Source organism: Argentina anserina, chromosome 4 (genome assembly GCF_933775445.1).
Source record: "Argentina anserina chromosome 4, drPotAnse1.1, whole genome shotgun sequence".
NCBI classification, from domain to species: Eukaryota; Viridiplantae; Streptophyta; class Magnoliopsida; order Rosales; family Rosaceae; genus Argentina; species Argentina anserina.
This window is the reverse complement of record NC_065875.1, coordinates 718955-735163: the sequence shown is the minus strand read 5'-3', so window position 1 is coordinate 735163 and position 16209 is coordinate 718955. Positions and strand designations below refer to the sequence as shown.

Genomic DNA, 16209 nt, shown 5'->3' with positions numbered 1-16209 from the left:
ATCCGTACCTACTTGGCTGCATTTCCTTCTTCGATGATTTCCTTCAGTTTTACCCAGATTTTGAAACACAAGTTTACCAGTCTATCCTCGTAAGGTCACTGATGGAGATGAAAGAAGTTGAGATGAAAAGACAGGAAGATAAACCATAGGGTGATGGGCAAATGGGTCAAGTCGACGAATCCGGTTGGTTTAATAATGGTCACTGATGATCTGAGACTGGTGCAGAGACTTGCAGGAGCTGCTGTTTTTCACATGCATGTGTGTTTTTGCAAAGTGCAACACTGTGGATATCATCAGATGGGTCTTGGCCAATTTGGCAATAACTAATGTTTGGGGCTCATTAGGGTTTATTTCTTTTACTTCGATACGAGTTACATGTAGGTTCGAACCCCTTAATTTGTCAAAGTGGTAGAAAAATTCGTAACCCCAATCAACTTTGTGATTCACTAATTTATTACTTGATTTGCAGACTTGTCTGAATTATCATCAACCAGCCAAAATCTCAAACTTGAACCGATAATCGATCACGATTTTTTTTGTGGGCTCAACGGAGCTTGTAAACTCTTTCTGTTTGAATTCAAGTAGAGAAGTAAGTTGAATAACTTAATATTTCAAAAAACAAAAAGGGTTAAACATCTGATCGATAACCCACCGTTGGTGATTTCTAATCTTTTCAAAATTTTATTTGTCTGTTGAAAGAGTAAGAAGTAGGATTAAGAAGTATATGACTCCATACCTATAGATTATGTGATGTCAAGAATAATTTTTAATTTTACAACAATTTGTTGACTTGTTCTCTTCATTTTGTTTGTAAGTTGCAGATGTCGTACCTATTCTTACAATGCTGCAAGCATGCGTGTATCCTGGTCAGACTGTTAACCGGGTCCGATGTAACTGCATGGGGAGTTGAACTATGCTAACTTTGTTTCAAACTTTCAATCAAAATTACACATTCACAAAAGATTTTAAAAATGTTTTCATGACTTGGGGAGTTTTAACGAAGCAATAGACTAACTCATCATGTACGTAGCAGCACGCTAGCTTTAGGGTTAGAGATTCTTTGAAAATAGACACGTCTCTTGTTGCTTGGTTTCATTGTTGTAAACCCAAAGAGAAATGAGGCTTGGGGTTACGTGATTTATTTGAGGCTAATCGTGCTCTTCTAATAAAGAGATGTTAGGAGATGCTCTCCTCTTTCTCTCCAGCCTCTATTTTGCTTAGAGCTCGTTTTTTTAAAAATGATTTCCAACCTATAAAGTCTTATAAGAGATCTTCAATCTGGTTGGGTCTCAAAAAAGTCTGGCCAATGTTTTTGAATTCTTTGCATTTGAGTGTTGGTGATGGTAAGAGGATATCTTTTTGGCAAGATAATTGATTGGGTGAGCCTCTTGCTACTAGTGTTAGAGTAAGTGGTTTTATTCCACTTCATGATAAGGTGAATGATGTTATTGTTGATTCTCATTGGGTTCTCCCATCATATTTTATTTCTTTATTCCCTCAAGCAGCAGAAAAAATTGAGCGCATTGCTCTGCCTGATGCAGACACATCTGACTCTCTTTTATGGCCGCACTCCTCCTCAAGAATTTTGACAGCAAAAGAAGCTTTTGTTTTCTTTTCAAATCATGGTGAACATAATGATTTGGGTAAAGTGATATAGAGTAAAGCAATTCAACCCCGCAAAACTCTTGTTGTTTGGAAGGCTCTTCATGGACGTTTACTAACTGATAATGCTTTACAACAGCGAGGTTTTTCACTTCCATCTCGTTGCTCCTTTTGTGGAAGTCATGCAGAATCGGGTACACATCTTCTTTTGCATTGTTATGAAGTTGTGGCTTTATGAAAATAGGTTTGCCTTATATTTTCTCATTCATTCTCGCCTTGGGGTACCCTTGATGAAGTGTTTAATGGTGTTGGTGTTTTAGCGTTCCCAAAACCTAAACGTCAACTTTGGTTTCTAGTCTCCTGTAATCTAATTTGGTTTATTTGAATCACTAGAAATCTGGTACGTTTCGAATGTAAGATTTTTAATATGTTGGAAGCCCAACATCATCTTTTGGAATTGTTCAGAGAGTCTGCTTTGCATTCTTTTCATCCTTACAAGAAGTATCACGAAATGTCTATTTTTTTTATTCTTGGTATCTCACAACTGTCTGCCAATGCTACCAGCTTCATTCCGTCTTTTGATTAAAGGTTTCTTGGTTGACGGTTTGCTATTTGCTAGGGTTTTTATGTCTATGGTTTTGCATGTGTGAGTGTACACATGTCAGATTGAGTTTTTGTTTATCCTCTTTATTGGAATTTATCAGACATAGGAGGTCAGATTTTTACCCCCCTCTTTTGTTAAATAAATAAATTAATTAAAAAAAAAGTTGATGACCGAATCAGCATCTGCAAAGCAACAAAAAAAAGAAAAAAAAAGCAGCACGGTAGCTCGAAATTGACGGCAATACCGGCTTTCTATGTAGTAGTAGTAGTAGTAAGTTTGATGATTCATGCATTAATCGTAGAAGGTTTTCATAGTTATGATAGTACTGAGAACGGAATTGACGTAGATATATATAATCAGTTTAGGGCACAATCACGAACATATAGCAGAGGAATCGTTCCGGGCTCGAGAAAAACAATGTCGTTTTTTGTATGGCAGAATATGAGGAAGCAGCAGTGCAAATTTAGATGGAGATAATTAGCAAGCGGATTGAGGGGGCCGTACATTATGCTGAAACCATCACTGCACGAGGCCAAGACGACTGACATGAGTTTTGTTTTGGTCTTTCATCGGAAATTATTGCCTTAGTTTCCTGGACTAGGTGAGACAATTTGACAAAGAGATGTGAGAAGGGTTGGGCAGGTGCTCCCAAATAGCTACATGAAATTCAAAAATTACTTAAAGACGTACGTACTCTCGAGCTAACTATTCCCATCACTACGTGGTGAGGTCTAGTCAGGTTTTCCCATTCCCACGCACATGACCATATTCCCTAACCTTCTTTCCTTCTCTTGGTTTCTGAAGCTAGCTGCAGATCGATGACCAGAGAATGAGATAGAGATGGTGAGAAAGTGAGTGAGTGACATGATTAATTTCTAGTTGAGCTGATATTTGATTTGACATTATTAGATTATAGAATGATTCTAGACAGCTTTTGTAACAGGGTCTTCTTTGTTTTGATTACAAGGAGGATCGGTCATGATTTTGACTCCAACGGCTGAGTTAATCATAGAATTATGTGGAGGAAAACTCTATAGTGTTCCGGGACATGCTATGCGTTTTAAAATCTCGTGCTCCGAAATACCATAGACAATCTCGATATGGATGGCAATGTTGTGTATCTATCTTCTGGCCTTGCTCCATAGATTCAAGTTTTCTGCTCTATTTTTCGATTTACACAATGGTAACATGAGAACCCAAACACCCCATTAAGCCAGAATATATATAGAATCACTAGGATGAGTAGCGCTAGACCGTAAACCACAGACGCCAGACCGATTCAATTTCTCATGCATTTTCTTAAGTTAGCACAAACAAGGATCCATTGTAACTCTTCTAAAAAGAAAAAGAAAAAGGAACCATTGTAACTCTCCAGTAATTGCATAACAATTTCAACTCGAATTCCATCAAACTTAAGATAGAGCCTATGGTATAACATTATGTATACTTGCATTGGATAAACACAATTTACTCCGGAAGCAATGTTTTTAAAGTGAATTACTGTATACGTTTGAGCACCCTCAAGTGGTCTGCTACTATTAACAAAATAAGGCTGTTCGGTTTGTTTGACGAAACTTTGCATCGACTTCTCCAAAATTTCTTAATCAGTGAGGCTGGGGGTCTGCAGGGGCCCTGAAACAACGCAGCAGAATTTGATCATAGACAGGAGATCATCTTCCAAAACTTGGGGGCTATACAGCAGGTTCACCATGCACGTTGGATAACGCATGATCATTTCCTGGTAGACACAAACTAGTTTTGGAAGAACAAGAAGAAGATCCTGACTGATTTTAGCAAGCAAAATTTTGCAGCATTAGCTTCAGGGCCTGCACACTCACATAAGTTGCTAATGAACAACTGTGAATGCCACACAAACACAAGCACAACTAAAGGATGATAGCAAAGTAGCGAGTAGCGATATTGCATTCACTCAAACATGACAGAATACTCATGACCAACTTGCTAATCATTTGCAAACCAAGAAAAAAAACATAAAAAGAGGAACAGAGGGTTACAATGTTAACTTGTTAAGTCTATCCTCTCCGTACTCAAAGAAGCTCTATCCTTGGTGTAGTGACATGGTAAGTCTATCGATTCTAAAACAAAGATGAAAACAAAACAACAAATTGAAAACAAAACAACAAATTGAAAACAAAACACGAAAAATGTCTGCCCTCGAGTACCCAATCAAAGTTCTAGAACTGGTGTACAATGAAAACACAAGGCAAAACAAGTAAAGAGCCTCAGTGTACAACCAAAACAAGTAATATCCAAACATTTCAGCTCCCAATTCATCATCTACCAATAAAGCGAACGAAAGATTACCCAAGTCAAATTTTTCATGGAAACACAGATTGAAAACAAATATGAAATTGTAAAGAGCAAACCTTGGGGGCCAAGAAGCACTCATTTCATTTTGGAGCAGGAGGTCTTTGCGTACGGCCATCATGTCAAGCTTCAACAAGCGCCTGAACTTGGAACTTTAAGACTTGCTCCATAAGACCCTCGTTTTTCTGGGCTCTCTTCAAGGCTTGAACGGTCTGAATGGCTTCAATGCTGAGACTTCTTCCCTTCTGCAAAGGCCTTGGGTTCTTGCTTCTGTCTCTCATAGTAATAGTACTCACTACTGAACATCTCTTGGGTTTTGGAAGCTGCAGATATTGAGAATGAGGCTGTGTGTTGTAGGCAACGAAGGTTTTGGGAAGAGAGTTGAATATTGTGACAGTTTGAAGTGCCGAAGAGGGTCTCATTGTGTTTGGCGTTTGCCGGTTGCATTCTGGATTTCCAACCAAACTCCCGACTCTATGCACATTAGTTTTCGGCGACTGTCACTGATACTGACTTACCAAGTTACCAATGATAGACTATACACTTTAGGGTATAGTCACTACAAAATTCATGATGATCATAAGGAATAGGAATACATGATGAGCATTGATTATGAGTGATGTTAATGCTTTGAGAAGTTGATGATGCACGAAAAAAAATCTTCAAACTTGATCGGACATGTTTAGACTTTAGACTCATTGTCAGTGAGAACTAAGAAACAAACAAGTGTTTTTCTATCTAGTTTGGAATAATAGATGCCGAAAGCTATGAGCTTTTCTTCCACTGTCAATTTTGTTTCTAATATAAAATCGTTGGAAATATATCTCTTAGCCAAAGAGCTAGAGATATTAAGGGTATTAGGCATGATAAAAAAAAATCTAGATACTCAACTGGCTTTTCAAAGAATCAGATCATGCTAGTTTCTTCTTGCTAAAATCATCTTCTTCTAGATAATTGATAGATTTATTGAACAAGGAGCAGCTCTCTTCTGATGCAGAATGATATATTTCTTGTGGCTCATCCTTTGAAGTTGAGGATATAGACAGTGGAAGTGGAAGAGCAGCAACACCACCACAATCCTTAAATGTTTCATCCTCCGATTTATAGTCTTGGGGCGGGCGGGGCTGGGGGCCAAATTGGAGAGTAGTCTCTTCATCCTTGGAGTCGTTTTCAACAAATATTGACCGGACAAAATCATCATCCTTGTGCTCATCATCAGAAGATAAATCAAGATCTATACCAGACTCGCGAGCAAGTTGTTGAATGATGCCCAAGAGCGTTTTGCGCATTTTCGATTCCAAGGAAGTATGAACATACTCACTGATGTTGGGAAACCGGCCGCCACCTCCCAACTTACAGTCCAAATGATCATGCTCTGGCTGTTTCTGCTTAGCTTCTTCGTCAAGGTAGTACCATTCACATATCACCCTAGCAGTTTCCATCACATACAAACCACAGTCATAATAATTTTCTTGCTTCGGCATGCATCTCTCTTCCCTAAAACTATCATCTTCCACATGATATGGGTAACCTCGTGGTAAAAAACTACTAAAACCATGATCTCTATCCCATTTTGAATAAGGTTGACGACGATGATAAGAGTACATATAAGGGTCGCGTGCATAACGAGGACCATAGCTCCAGTGAGGCCGATGCATATCCTCTTCCTCCCTAATGTTAGGCCTCCGGTAAAGCCAATGCATATCCTCTTCCTCACTAAAGTTTGGCCTCCGGTAAGCCCAAGGCCTATCCTCTTCCTCCCAAAACTTTGGCATCCTCAGTTTCTTCTGATTATGCTGTTGCAACTGGTTTTCATCACTATCAACACTTGTTAAATGTCCATGTGCTCTACCATCTTCATCGACTCTATTACTACTTGAAGAGACATTGGCATCGGTCATACTAGTATCGTTCGAATCTCCATCGATCATCTTAGAATCCCCATCTCCATTGACTGGACTAATATCATGTGTACTTGTATTGTTAGAGTCCACGTCTCCAATATTGATTATCGTATTATTGTCAGAACCAACAATATTGGTATTGATTGCACTAGTATCTGTGGAACCCAAATCTTGATCTACAATTGTATCAGCCGTGGTTGTCACAAATTTCTTGACTGCCCGGAAAAGCTTTCTAGCAAAAGAACCATTAGTTCCCAAGCTATCATAATGTACGAATGTGTTTGATTTTCTGTAGTACACCAACAAGCTCCAGTGGCTCCCTCCATCGTTCCTACCCCCGTCTGGGTTGTTATTCACCGGAAAAATGACTACTTGCTTGCTAGCTACGCTGTGGGAATCCGTAAAGGCTTTGATTTCAGAGTCATGCTGCAGAAGGTATGAGACGATAGGCTGAACCAGAAGGATGTCATCTAGGAACGACTCATGGGATTGAAGGAAGGTAGTAGTGATATGAAGGAAGTAAAAATCGATGATGTTGTCGTTCAGGAAGTGAGGGCCTTTAAGATCTTCGACCTCTCTGTTTGTCACCTTGACATTCCCGTAATCATTCTTGTAATGCAAGACCGCCTTGTTGAGGTAGGCCTCGCGCTCCTTCTCTGACATAAATATTCTCATACCTACAGGGGTTTTAGGGTATTGAGAGAACTATATGTTTATATGGAAAATAATCAATCAATCGTAAAGCTAATCCTTATTGAAAACGTAAAACTAGACCTAACATATCATGGATTTCAAATCAAGATACTACAAACATAATTACGTATCTAAACAAATTAGGTCAATTACATAACATACATATACCTTAACCAGAGAAGTGAGGTGGTCGTTTTCTCAGTTGACGAAGATAGCCATCTGGAGTCTAGAGTTTTAGTGCTACAGAATTATAGATTACAGAGTTTAGTTTTTTATAGGGTTCAATACATACAGATATTTATGTTTTGTTGGGTTTCTGCGGTAAAGGAGATATCTAGAGATTGATTCCTAGCGGGATTATGTTTCCTTTTTATTTTCGAATAAGATTCACTTTCCTTTATGATGTCTTTCTGCGAAAAATAAGATTTTTTTTCCTCATATGGATGTTTGTTAGTATTACTTCCCCCTTTTAGAGTGTTACATATACTTTATTATCAAGCAAATGCTGTGATGTTCGAAACATCGAATTACTTTGTTCGTGGCCATTAGAAGCAGAGATCTCGCTGACGTTAAAATTTCATACAGATCACACAATGAAGCATGCCATACAATGATACAAAGAAACATGCAGATATAACACAACGAAGTTAGTTCAGAAACAATGTTGCTTCATTGCTGTGTGCCTAGACTGGATACATCGACAGAAGCAGATGCATACTCTGCTAATAACAGATTCACAGAGAAAGTTTTAGGTAGATATATGTGTTGGAATTCCATAGCGTCCGCGATCATTGTAGCAGTTCATAGTGTAATGGCAGTGCAATAGACGAATTGGATGAGATCAAGAGTCACTCTACCTTGCTTAGCCGTATCAAATGATTTGAACAGATTACGAGCAGACTGCAAAACTATACCAAAAAAAAAAATTCGATTCTAACAAGAAAATCTTCAATGCTCATATAGTTCCATTTCTAACAAAATCATATATCCTGATCATTCGCTGATAAACTGAGAGGTAAATTCCAGATTTCCACAGGCGAGAGCTCAACAGTGGAGGAGCAATGCTGCTCCCAATTTTTTCTGAGTTAACGGGCGGAAGCTGGAAGAGTTTCACCAGAGTAGAGCTTAAAACTCCAAAAGTACTTCTTGATGTTAAATTTGTCAGGCAAATACCAACTGTTTAATTGATTAAAAGAAAGAGAAAAGATAGCATCCAAATAGAAGCCCTTGAAACAATGTTTACCCAGATCAAGCTAGCAATTTGAGAAAACCAAACAAAGATGGATTCAACAAAACTAGTGCTGTGGGAAACATATTACAATCCAATTTGAGGTGTCATATCAAATGATCAAATTGATAGAATTGTTCCCCTTTTTTTTCACTAAACAGAGATAAAATTTTAGACAAGGGATGGTAATTCTAGCATCATTTCTAATAACAATCACATAAATGTGACAAGCATTGGGAAGCATTAATGCATCTGTCAACATATAAGATAAACAATAACTGCTCATCATAAACTTTTAGACATAAGTTTGGGTTCAGAATATGACTACACCTCGCATCAACTAGTCTCCATTGGTCCTTTCCCTAGTTCAGGTATTTTCTATATTGTCATCATTTAGTTCAATTTGTTCCACGTTCATGGTCTCTCCATCTATCTCACCATTACCTGCTTCAGGTTTAGGGGATGCTGCTGCAGGATTCAATACCTCTACAACCAGCTCTACTAGCTCATCTGCATTATCCTCTACAATCTGTGAAACATCAAGATGAACAAATTTTGCAAATAAGTTCACAAGTTCTACAAAGTACTCTCTTAAGTTGCACACAGACAACATCAGATTTTCACAAATTTTGAAAATAAGCAAGGTTCCGACAACCAGGTCCTTGGGAAAAGATGGCCTTAATATCTGACAAGAAGGGTGGCACACCACATAGAATGGTTCTTTTTGAGAAATCATCTATTCATTATAGAAATTGGACTTACAGCCAGACTTCACTGATTATCATGCTGGTAAGTGGAACATCACACCCTTTAAAAAAAAAAGAGTAGAAAATCACACTTTTTTTTGGTCAATAATAGAAAATCACACTGGTCGCAGGACACAGGCTTCATCATGTTAAAATATCAATGGGTTATACCATTTCTGCGAGTAATTTAATAGGCATTCAAAGGTGTTATAAAATCATTAAAAATTCCCTAATCTCAGTCTAACGCAGCTCCTATTCCACCCACAATACTGGGTACAGACAAAAACACATTTAAAGCAAGCAAGTCATGTATTAATAAACCCAATCAACGAGCCACCTATGATGCACGAGTACGGGTACGGGACACGGATACGGATACAGTATGACACGGGATACGTTATTTTCTAAAATGTAGTGTTTTGGATACGTTTTGTAAAATAATATTATATATATATATATATTAAATTCTAAAATTTGATCAAACAAACAATTAGAACACCTAAATCTCATCAATTTTACAATAAACATAAGTTCATGAATTAAATACTTAATAAGTTCAAGCAAAACAAAACAATACGACTGAGGGAGGGAGGGTATTAGATTTAAGTTTTATTTACGTGACAATGACAATTATAACCCTAAAATGTATTCAAAACGTACTCTGACCGTATCCACATAGTTGACATATACTACATAGTTTGGGTGTGTATTTTCAGATTTGGAAACGTATATGCAGTGTATCCTAACCGTACACGTATCCGATACGGATACGATACGGGCATTCACTTTTCTGGACGTATCCGTGCATTAGAGCCACACCAGGGGATAATTAAGATTATAAATTTAAGGAAAAACAAAAACAGAGGGAAATATCATATAATGATAAACATCAACAGTGGGAATAAAAAGGATTAATAACACACCGCAATTATTTCAACCACTGAAGCTGGCATAGTGTTAATAATATTGAGGATCTTGTCATTCCCAAGGTCATATTGTTTACACTTTTCCTTGAACTCTTCCACACTCTCTTTTGTTTGAGTGCCAGCAGGAGTATAATCCAAATATTCGAAAACCTAAACACGGAAAATCAACGATACTTTAATTCTCACTGCATCAAGGAATTAAGAATTCAAGATAAGTGATAACTATTAAGTACCACAACCTTATACTCAGATGGTTTTACTTTCAGCCGTCCTATATCATTGTTTGAAGCCCCTCTAGATCTTAGGAAGTCGAGCACTTCAAAATTGTTGAGTGCTCCAACATCAGCCTTTAGGCTGCAAGAAGTACAAAAAATTGAATCTTAGAAAGTTTAGAAACCATCCCACCACTAAGTAATTAAAAATAATAATTAAATGGAGAAATGCAGGCATTGATTTAACCTGATTGGAAGTAATAAAACCAATAGTAATAAAAACTAATACATACATCTTCATTTTTCCAAGTTCAGAGCTTGAGACCAATAACCGATTCTAGCATAACAGGGTGTTCTGATATCCGCAATGAGTCAGAACCCAAATGGTTTGTCCTTACGATCCGTTTGAGCAGTAAAATCAACTGTAAAAGTAAAGTAATCAGATATCAAAATCTGTACTAAAGGAAAAGCTAAACATAAATGTGTATCTTGACAAAAATAAATAAACCATAAATACCAAACCAAGACCAAGCTTTTCATTTTATAGAAACTGATAGGTGTCCACCGTGATTGTCCCTTTGAAAACTATCAATAGGACATATATTTCCTAGTGGGAAATCGAAATACCATTCAAATGCACAAGAACAAATATCCGTGCTTAAATGGCAGAATATAAAAAATCAAACCAAATCCTTGCAATGTTTGTGAAAGTATAAAATTCAACTCTTAGACAAATAGGGTGAGAATACAAATCAAATTCAGCTTAAAAACATTGAATGGTGTTCCAGGAGGCATAAAAGCTGTGATGCTTGTATGAGCAAAACCATTAGTCCACAACAAAAGACTGAACTAGCAACAGGTGCATTTTTTGACATACCATAAATGAACATATTACATGGAGCAAAGAATTAGACAACTCAGTATCAGCATCACATAAGATCAGAGTTACAACCTTCCATAAGTTCACATCTAATAAATGTAATACACCACTCCTTGTGGTTAAAGATACCATAGAAAACAGTGCAAAGGTAACATACTTGAGGAACATTAGACATTTATATGTGAGAATACACTTGAGACACCTCATCTACAGCACCCACTATGATCAAAATCATCAGGTAAGGCTTTATCACAGATCTCTCTCTCTCTCTCTCTCTCTCTCTCTCACACACACACACTATGTTGGTCTACAAATTAATATTTAATAGACAGAAACAGACTAGTGCACTAAGTTTTCTGAGGCTTTTCACCCCAGAGACACCTCTTGTTCCCTACTTGCTTACAACTAGGATTAGACAACTCAGTATCAGCATCACCTAGGATTGCCACCCCGCCGCCGTCTGTGACAGGTAACCAAATCAGTGATGGTGATGATATTGTAGGTTATAAAAGACACTGCAACAGACGGACATTCCAATACAGAAACTTGGTACCATTCACTAATAGTAGTTATAGGTTACAGAACATAAAAATGTAGTTTCATGATCATACAAAAAGTAGAAGTTGTAGGTGATCTTACAAAACACTAGCATATGCGAATTTCACATTGAAATACATCAAAAGATGGTTGATCCTTGGATTTATCTGGCGACCTGGAAGACTCTGAATTTCTACATAATCAATATCTGATGCTTCTGTGTTCTGCTATCTCAGATTATACAATAATAAAACTCATATAACGAAAAATAACAGTGACAGATTGTCTTGATATGCCTTTCATTTATTCACATCTCTGTTCAATCTTCTCCATAATTTCACTGTATACGGAAACTACAGGTATACATCTGCATAATCTCTTTTAAGCAGACAAGACCTCGCGAAGGAGATCATACCTTGCATTCATGTAGATGTCACCTGTTTCCTCATGTTTTCCATTTTTGTTCAACTAACTCATTGAAGGAAAATACTAATAAGTATCAGTAACATTTACAATTACAAAGCAAGATTCACAGAGCTCAACCAAAATTATATTAGCCAGTAGCAAGTGGAATCCTACAAATACCTAATAGCCAAAAATAAAAAAAGGGTAAATTATTCATGAAGAAGCTTATTGTGTTGCTTCTGTTACTCTATTTAGAATTAATTAAAAGAAAAGAACAAGTGGTCTACAACAGAGACACAACAAACTCTATTTCAAAAAAGACAAGGAAAAACAGAAACAAAACAAAGCAAGCTACAAAAAATCTACCTGTATATGAAATAGTTAGCCTGATGATGCAATAAGGTAGAAATGAATAGTGTTATCCTGATGTCTACTTCCAATTGCATTTTATGTGCCAACCAAATGAACAGATAAATAAATGATAAAGGAATAACTAACTAATATCTCATTCAATTGATGCAAACAGACCAACCGTTAGGTAAAAAGGCTCACCTGTTTCGATAGATCTAATGCAATTACTTGGTCAACCTGAGGCAAGATTCTACTTTTCAGAAATCAGAAAGTGTTGGAGTTACTATGCAGTTTTCTTTAACCAGATGGGTCTGAATTAGACTCAAACCCATTGAACCATCAAATTGAATCCACCAAAAGTAGATTAAGCAGCTCATCGTGATTTTAACAAGTTTAAAATGTGTGTACCTGAAATACACAAGATAGATTATGCAACTCGAAGCTCTATTAATACTGAAAAAGAAAAATACTTCCACACAGAGAAGATCCATCACTCATTCTATATCCATCAAGTCACCAACTATACTCTTCATCTCTCTTTTCACCTGTGAAAACCTAAAATTTCCAGCTGAAATCTACAGTAAAAAGATTGAAGCTTGCAAGTGTGGCGTCTCGAATTGGAGCTGTGAGAGCAAATGCAGGCTGTGGGCCTCTGAGTGAAGGAAAAGGCTCGTCTATTACTCGATTAATCCTTGATTGGAGCTTAGCATTCTTAATTAATCCTACTATTCTCGTACCATACCTTATGCAATGGAACTATCAACTATGGACGCAAAAAGCTACATCATGTTCTAATTGTCTAACTGAAAACAAAACAAAAGGGGCTTATAAAACAAAAGCTAACTTATGTCTAAACATGCACTGATGCACAGAGACATGTTCATTCTGCCCTGAAATTGAAACTAGTTCATACAGGAACATGTCCTGTCTTGAACTAAAATGACCATCAGCCATAAAGATCGGACCTGGCCGCCGCCGCCGACGAGGCTATTATAAAACAGATGCGTACAAATCTAATATAACCCAGATGCTGAACAATGGAAAGAAATTAATAAATGCAATCCTAGTCATGAAAACGTACCCTCTGGAGATCCTTGGAGGTTGAGTCTCGTCTCTTCTCTTCTGGGTTGTGGGCTGTGAGTGGCGAATGGAATAAGCTTTCAACTCAAAGGAGTAAAGCTCCGTGTTTTTTTTTTTCGACTTTGACGTATTCCGCTTAGGCGATTTGCTTTGCCATGGTTTCGCCCCGCCTAGCCTGTCTAGGCGCTTGTTTTGCGACTGTTGTGCCCGTCTTGACGCCCGCCTAGGTAATTTGCCTTGAGATCGATTTGCCCGCCTAGACGCTAAACGCTTGTTTTTGCGACTGTTGTTCCCCGACTAGGCGGTTTTTTTTTTCTTTCTTTCAGGTATTAATGCCTGATCTAATTCTTTGGATCATAAACTCATAATGGTTGCACATGTATCATTTTTGTATGAGATTCAATTTCATTAGACTAGCCTCATACCCCTGCGATGCACTTATGTCCAATTTCGCTTCACTTTATAATCACAGCAAACTTATAAATTGAACCAAACGCACCCTAGTATTCTAGCGCTTTTGACGGGTTTGATGTGTATGACAAAATATATGGGTATGATAAGGCATTAGAAGTTAAGAAAACAAGGTACTACATCAACAGATTCAAAACCATATGACAGTTTGAAGCTCAATCGGTGCAGCCTCATGCCCTGCTTCTCTTATAGCCAATAGTTCACTACTATCTCCTCCCAAATAGGCTTTGATGAAAGCAACCACAACTCCACCAACAAATTTTCTCATGGGTTCTCTAGACTTGCCATTTTTGCACAAACAATATGTAGCCTTTCCTCTAACCGCCACAAAGTAACAAGCTGGTTTTCGACATTCATCGAAGAAGTTCTCATGGTTGACACCCTTTGGAGCGCAAGGAGGGAAGCGAGGGTTTCTCTTCACTTCACCCAAACCAGTGCCAATGACCATCACTGCCATGTCGTCGAGATCGAAAGAATGAGGAACATAGTTTAGTACTGGTGGAGGGGTTTGTTTTCCCTTGTCCATTCCATCAACTGGGTCTATGCCAATCAAGGCTGAAAATTTCAAGCTAGTAGTGATGCCTTCTTTTCCTAGTGCTAGTGCAAAAGAAACTTTGCCACCCCGGCTGTGGCCGGCGAGTGCTAACTTGCTTAGATTTGCTTGAACATGAGGTGGAAGAAAGGTTTGTAGTCCTTCAGATAACCAGTTTGTTATTGCAGCTGCCGACTTGATCTCATCACTTGTATCTGATCCAGCTATAGTATACAACTGTTCAAGCACAAATAGTATTCACTTATCAGTACCCACTTCTTGTCGAGAATATTGCTACATGTAACATCATAATCTAAACACAAGCATTCTGGTTTATAGAGGACAAATGAACTTTGGACTTGTATGACCACAGATCGATTAAAAGGGCAGCATTGCGAGCCAAGTATTTTTGACAAGGAAATATTGAGCCACATGGTTCTTTTCAGTTCATACAAAACCGACTGAACATGTCCATATGATAAAAACCTGTTAATTATCCTTTCAATAATTTTGTTTGAGAAACTTACTTTGCTTCTGGTATGTGTTGCCTAAAAGCCTCTATCTTGGAGAGTAAGGAAAATCATTAAGAAGCGAGAGTGACATGAAGGAACTTTACATAAGAAAAATGTCCTTTATGTACTAAGATATAGTTGGACAAACCATAAGACCCTAAAACCTTGAGGGAATGAAAAATACAGAAAAACATTAACATATAGTTTGAATAACAGGATGAACCTCATAGAGCGACAAGGACATTCAGATTGAGGATAAAGGATGGAGGTTTCATACTTGGGAATTTCCTCTTCTGGAAATGAAGTTTATAGGCTTAATACCTTATTCAACAATCACTCGACTCCAAATTATTAAAGCTTAAACAGTTGGAGGATGATGAAGCAACAACGTCCATTAAGAGAAAACATTATTAATGATGTAGATTTCTCAAAACAATTATATATATGCCAGAATGGAGCTATTGAAACTGAAGTCATAGAATTGAAAAAAAAACAGTACAGAAATGAGATATTTAGTGTTCATATCGATTAGTTGGGAGAAAGAGAGTACTGGCCTGAGGAGCAATGACAATGAAGCCATGAGAGGCGATCTGTCGGATAAGCTGAGAGTAGAAAGAGTTGGAGAGAAGGAAACCATGGAGGAGAAGCAGCACTGGGAACTCTCCAGCTTCACAAGGGATGCCAATCAAAAGCGGTTTCGGAGGCCGAAGAGAAACACTTGAAGAAGACTTGGTGCTGCAGCATCCACTATCCTCAGCTGCCTCAACTGTTTGGAACTCTACCCTGTACTTTCCAAGTTCAAAAACTTTGGAACAAGATGATGAAGCAGACATGGCTAGTCTTCCAGTGGCGGCATAAATATCACAGCAAGTGGCATTTATAGCCTCTCTTACTTTTTTTTGATGGGATAGCCTCTCTTACTTTGTAAGCGAAAGTTTGGATAATCATACCCAATCCTACATTACAGCACTGTCCAAATCGATTGGGCCTAAAACCACTAATTCCCATAGTTAAGTTTTTGTTTACTAAAGAAGAAACAATAAATCCAATAAATCAATAATTATAATTATTGATCATAATAGATTCTCTTGTAACTGAAAGATTCTCAACTTGTAACAAAAAAAAAAGGTAAGATTCTCAACTTGCCAAATCAATTTCATTATTATCATGTATTTACAATATCTTGTTATGGGTAGAT

At 37.6% G+C, this 16209-nt stretch overlaps 2 protein-coding genes across 2 annotated transcripts; both read right to left on the bottom strand.

Annotated features, from left to right (window-relative positions):
• Positions 1 to 8540: 8540 nt before the first annotated feature.
• LOC126791113 (uncharacterized) lies at positions 8541 to 13659 on the bottom strand. The gene is made up of 5 exons (XM_050517518.1): positions 13498 to 13659; positions 10537 to 10665; positions 10271 to 10385; positions 10029 to 10181; positions 8541 to 8888 (listed from the first exon to the last, which is right to left on the bottom strand). The coding sequence occupies exons 2-5, from the start codon at positions 10542 to 10544 to the stop codon at positions 8727 to 8729; spliced, it is 438 nt and encodes a 145-aa protein (XP_050373475.1). The 5' UTR covers positions 10545 to 10665; positions 13498 to 13659; the 3' UTR covers positions 8541 to 8726.
• Positions 13660 to 14097: 438 nt separating this feature from the next.
• On the bottom strand, positions 14098 to 15844 carry LOC126791652 (chlorophyllase-2). The gene is made up of 2 exons (XM_050518126.1): positions 15566 to 15844; positions 14098 to 14736 (listed from the first exon to the last, which is right to left on the bottom strand). Exons 1-2 carry the CDS (start codon positions 15842 to 15844, stop codon positions 14098 to 14100), a joined length of 918 nt encoding a protein of 305 aa, XP_050374083.1.
• Positions 15845 to 16209: the final 365 nt, after the last annotated feature.

Bases quoted from the DNA above. Each gene is read 5' to 3' on its own strand.
- LOC126791113 (XM_050517518.1), bottom strand. The intron at 10,182-10,270 runs GTTGTGGTACTT...TTCCGTGTTTAG, and splicing joins TAAAACCATCTGAGTATAAG to GTTTTCGAATATTTGGATTA. The intron at 8,889-10,028 runs GTGTGTTATTAA...GATGTTTCACAG, and splicing joins CAGTGGTTGAAATAATTGCG to ATTGTAGAGGATAATGCAGA.
- LOC126791652 (XM_050518126.1), bottom strand. From the start codon at position 15,844: ATGTCTGCTTCATCATCTTGTTCCAAAGTTTTTGAACTTGGAAAGTAC. The intron at 14,737-15,565 runs GCCAGTACTCTC...GTGCTTGAACAG, and splicing joins TCATTGTCATTGCTCCTCAG to TTGTATACTATAGCTGGATC.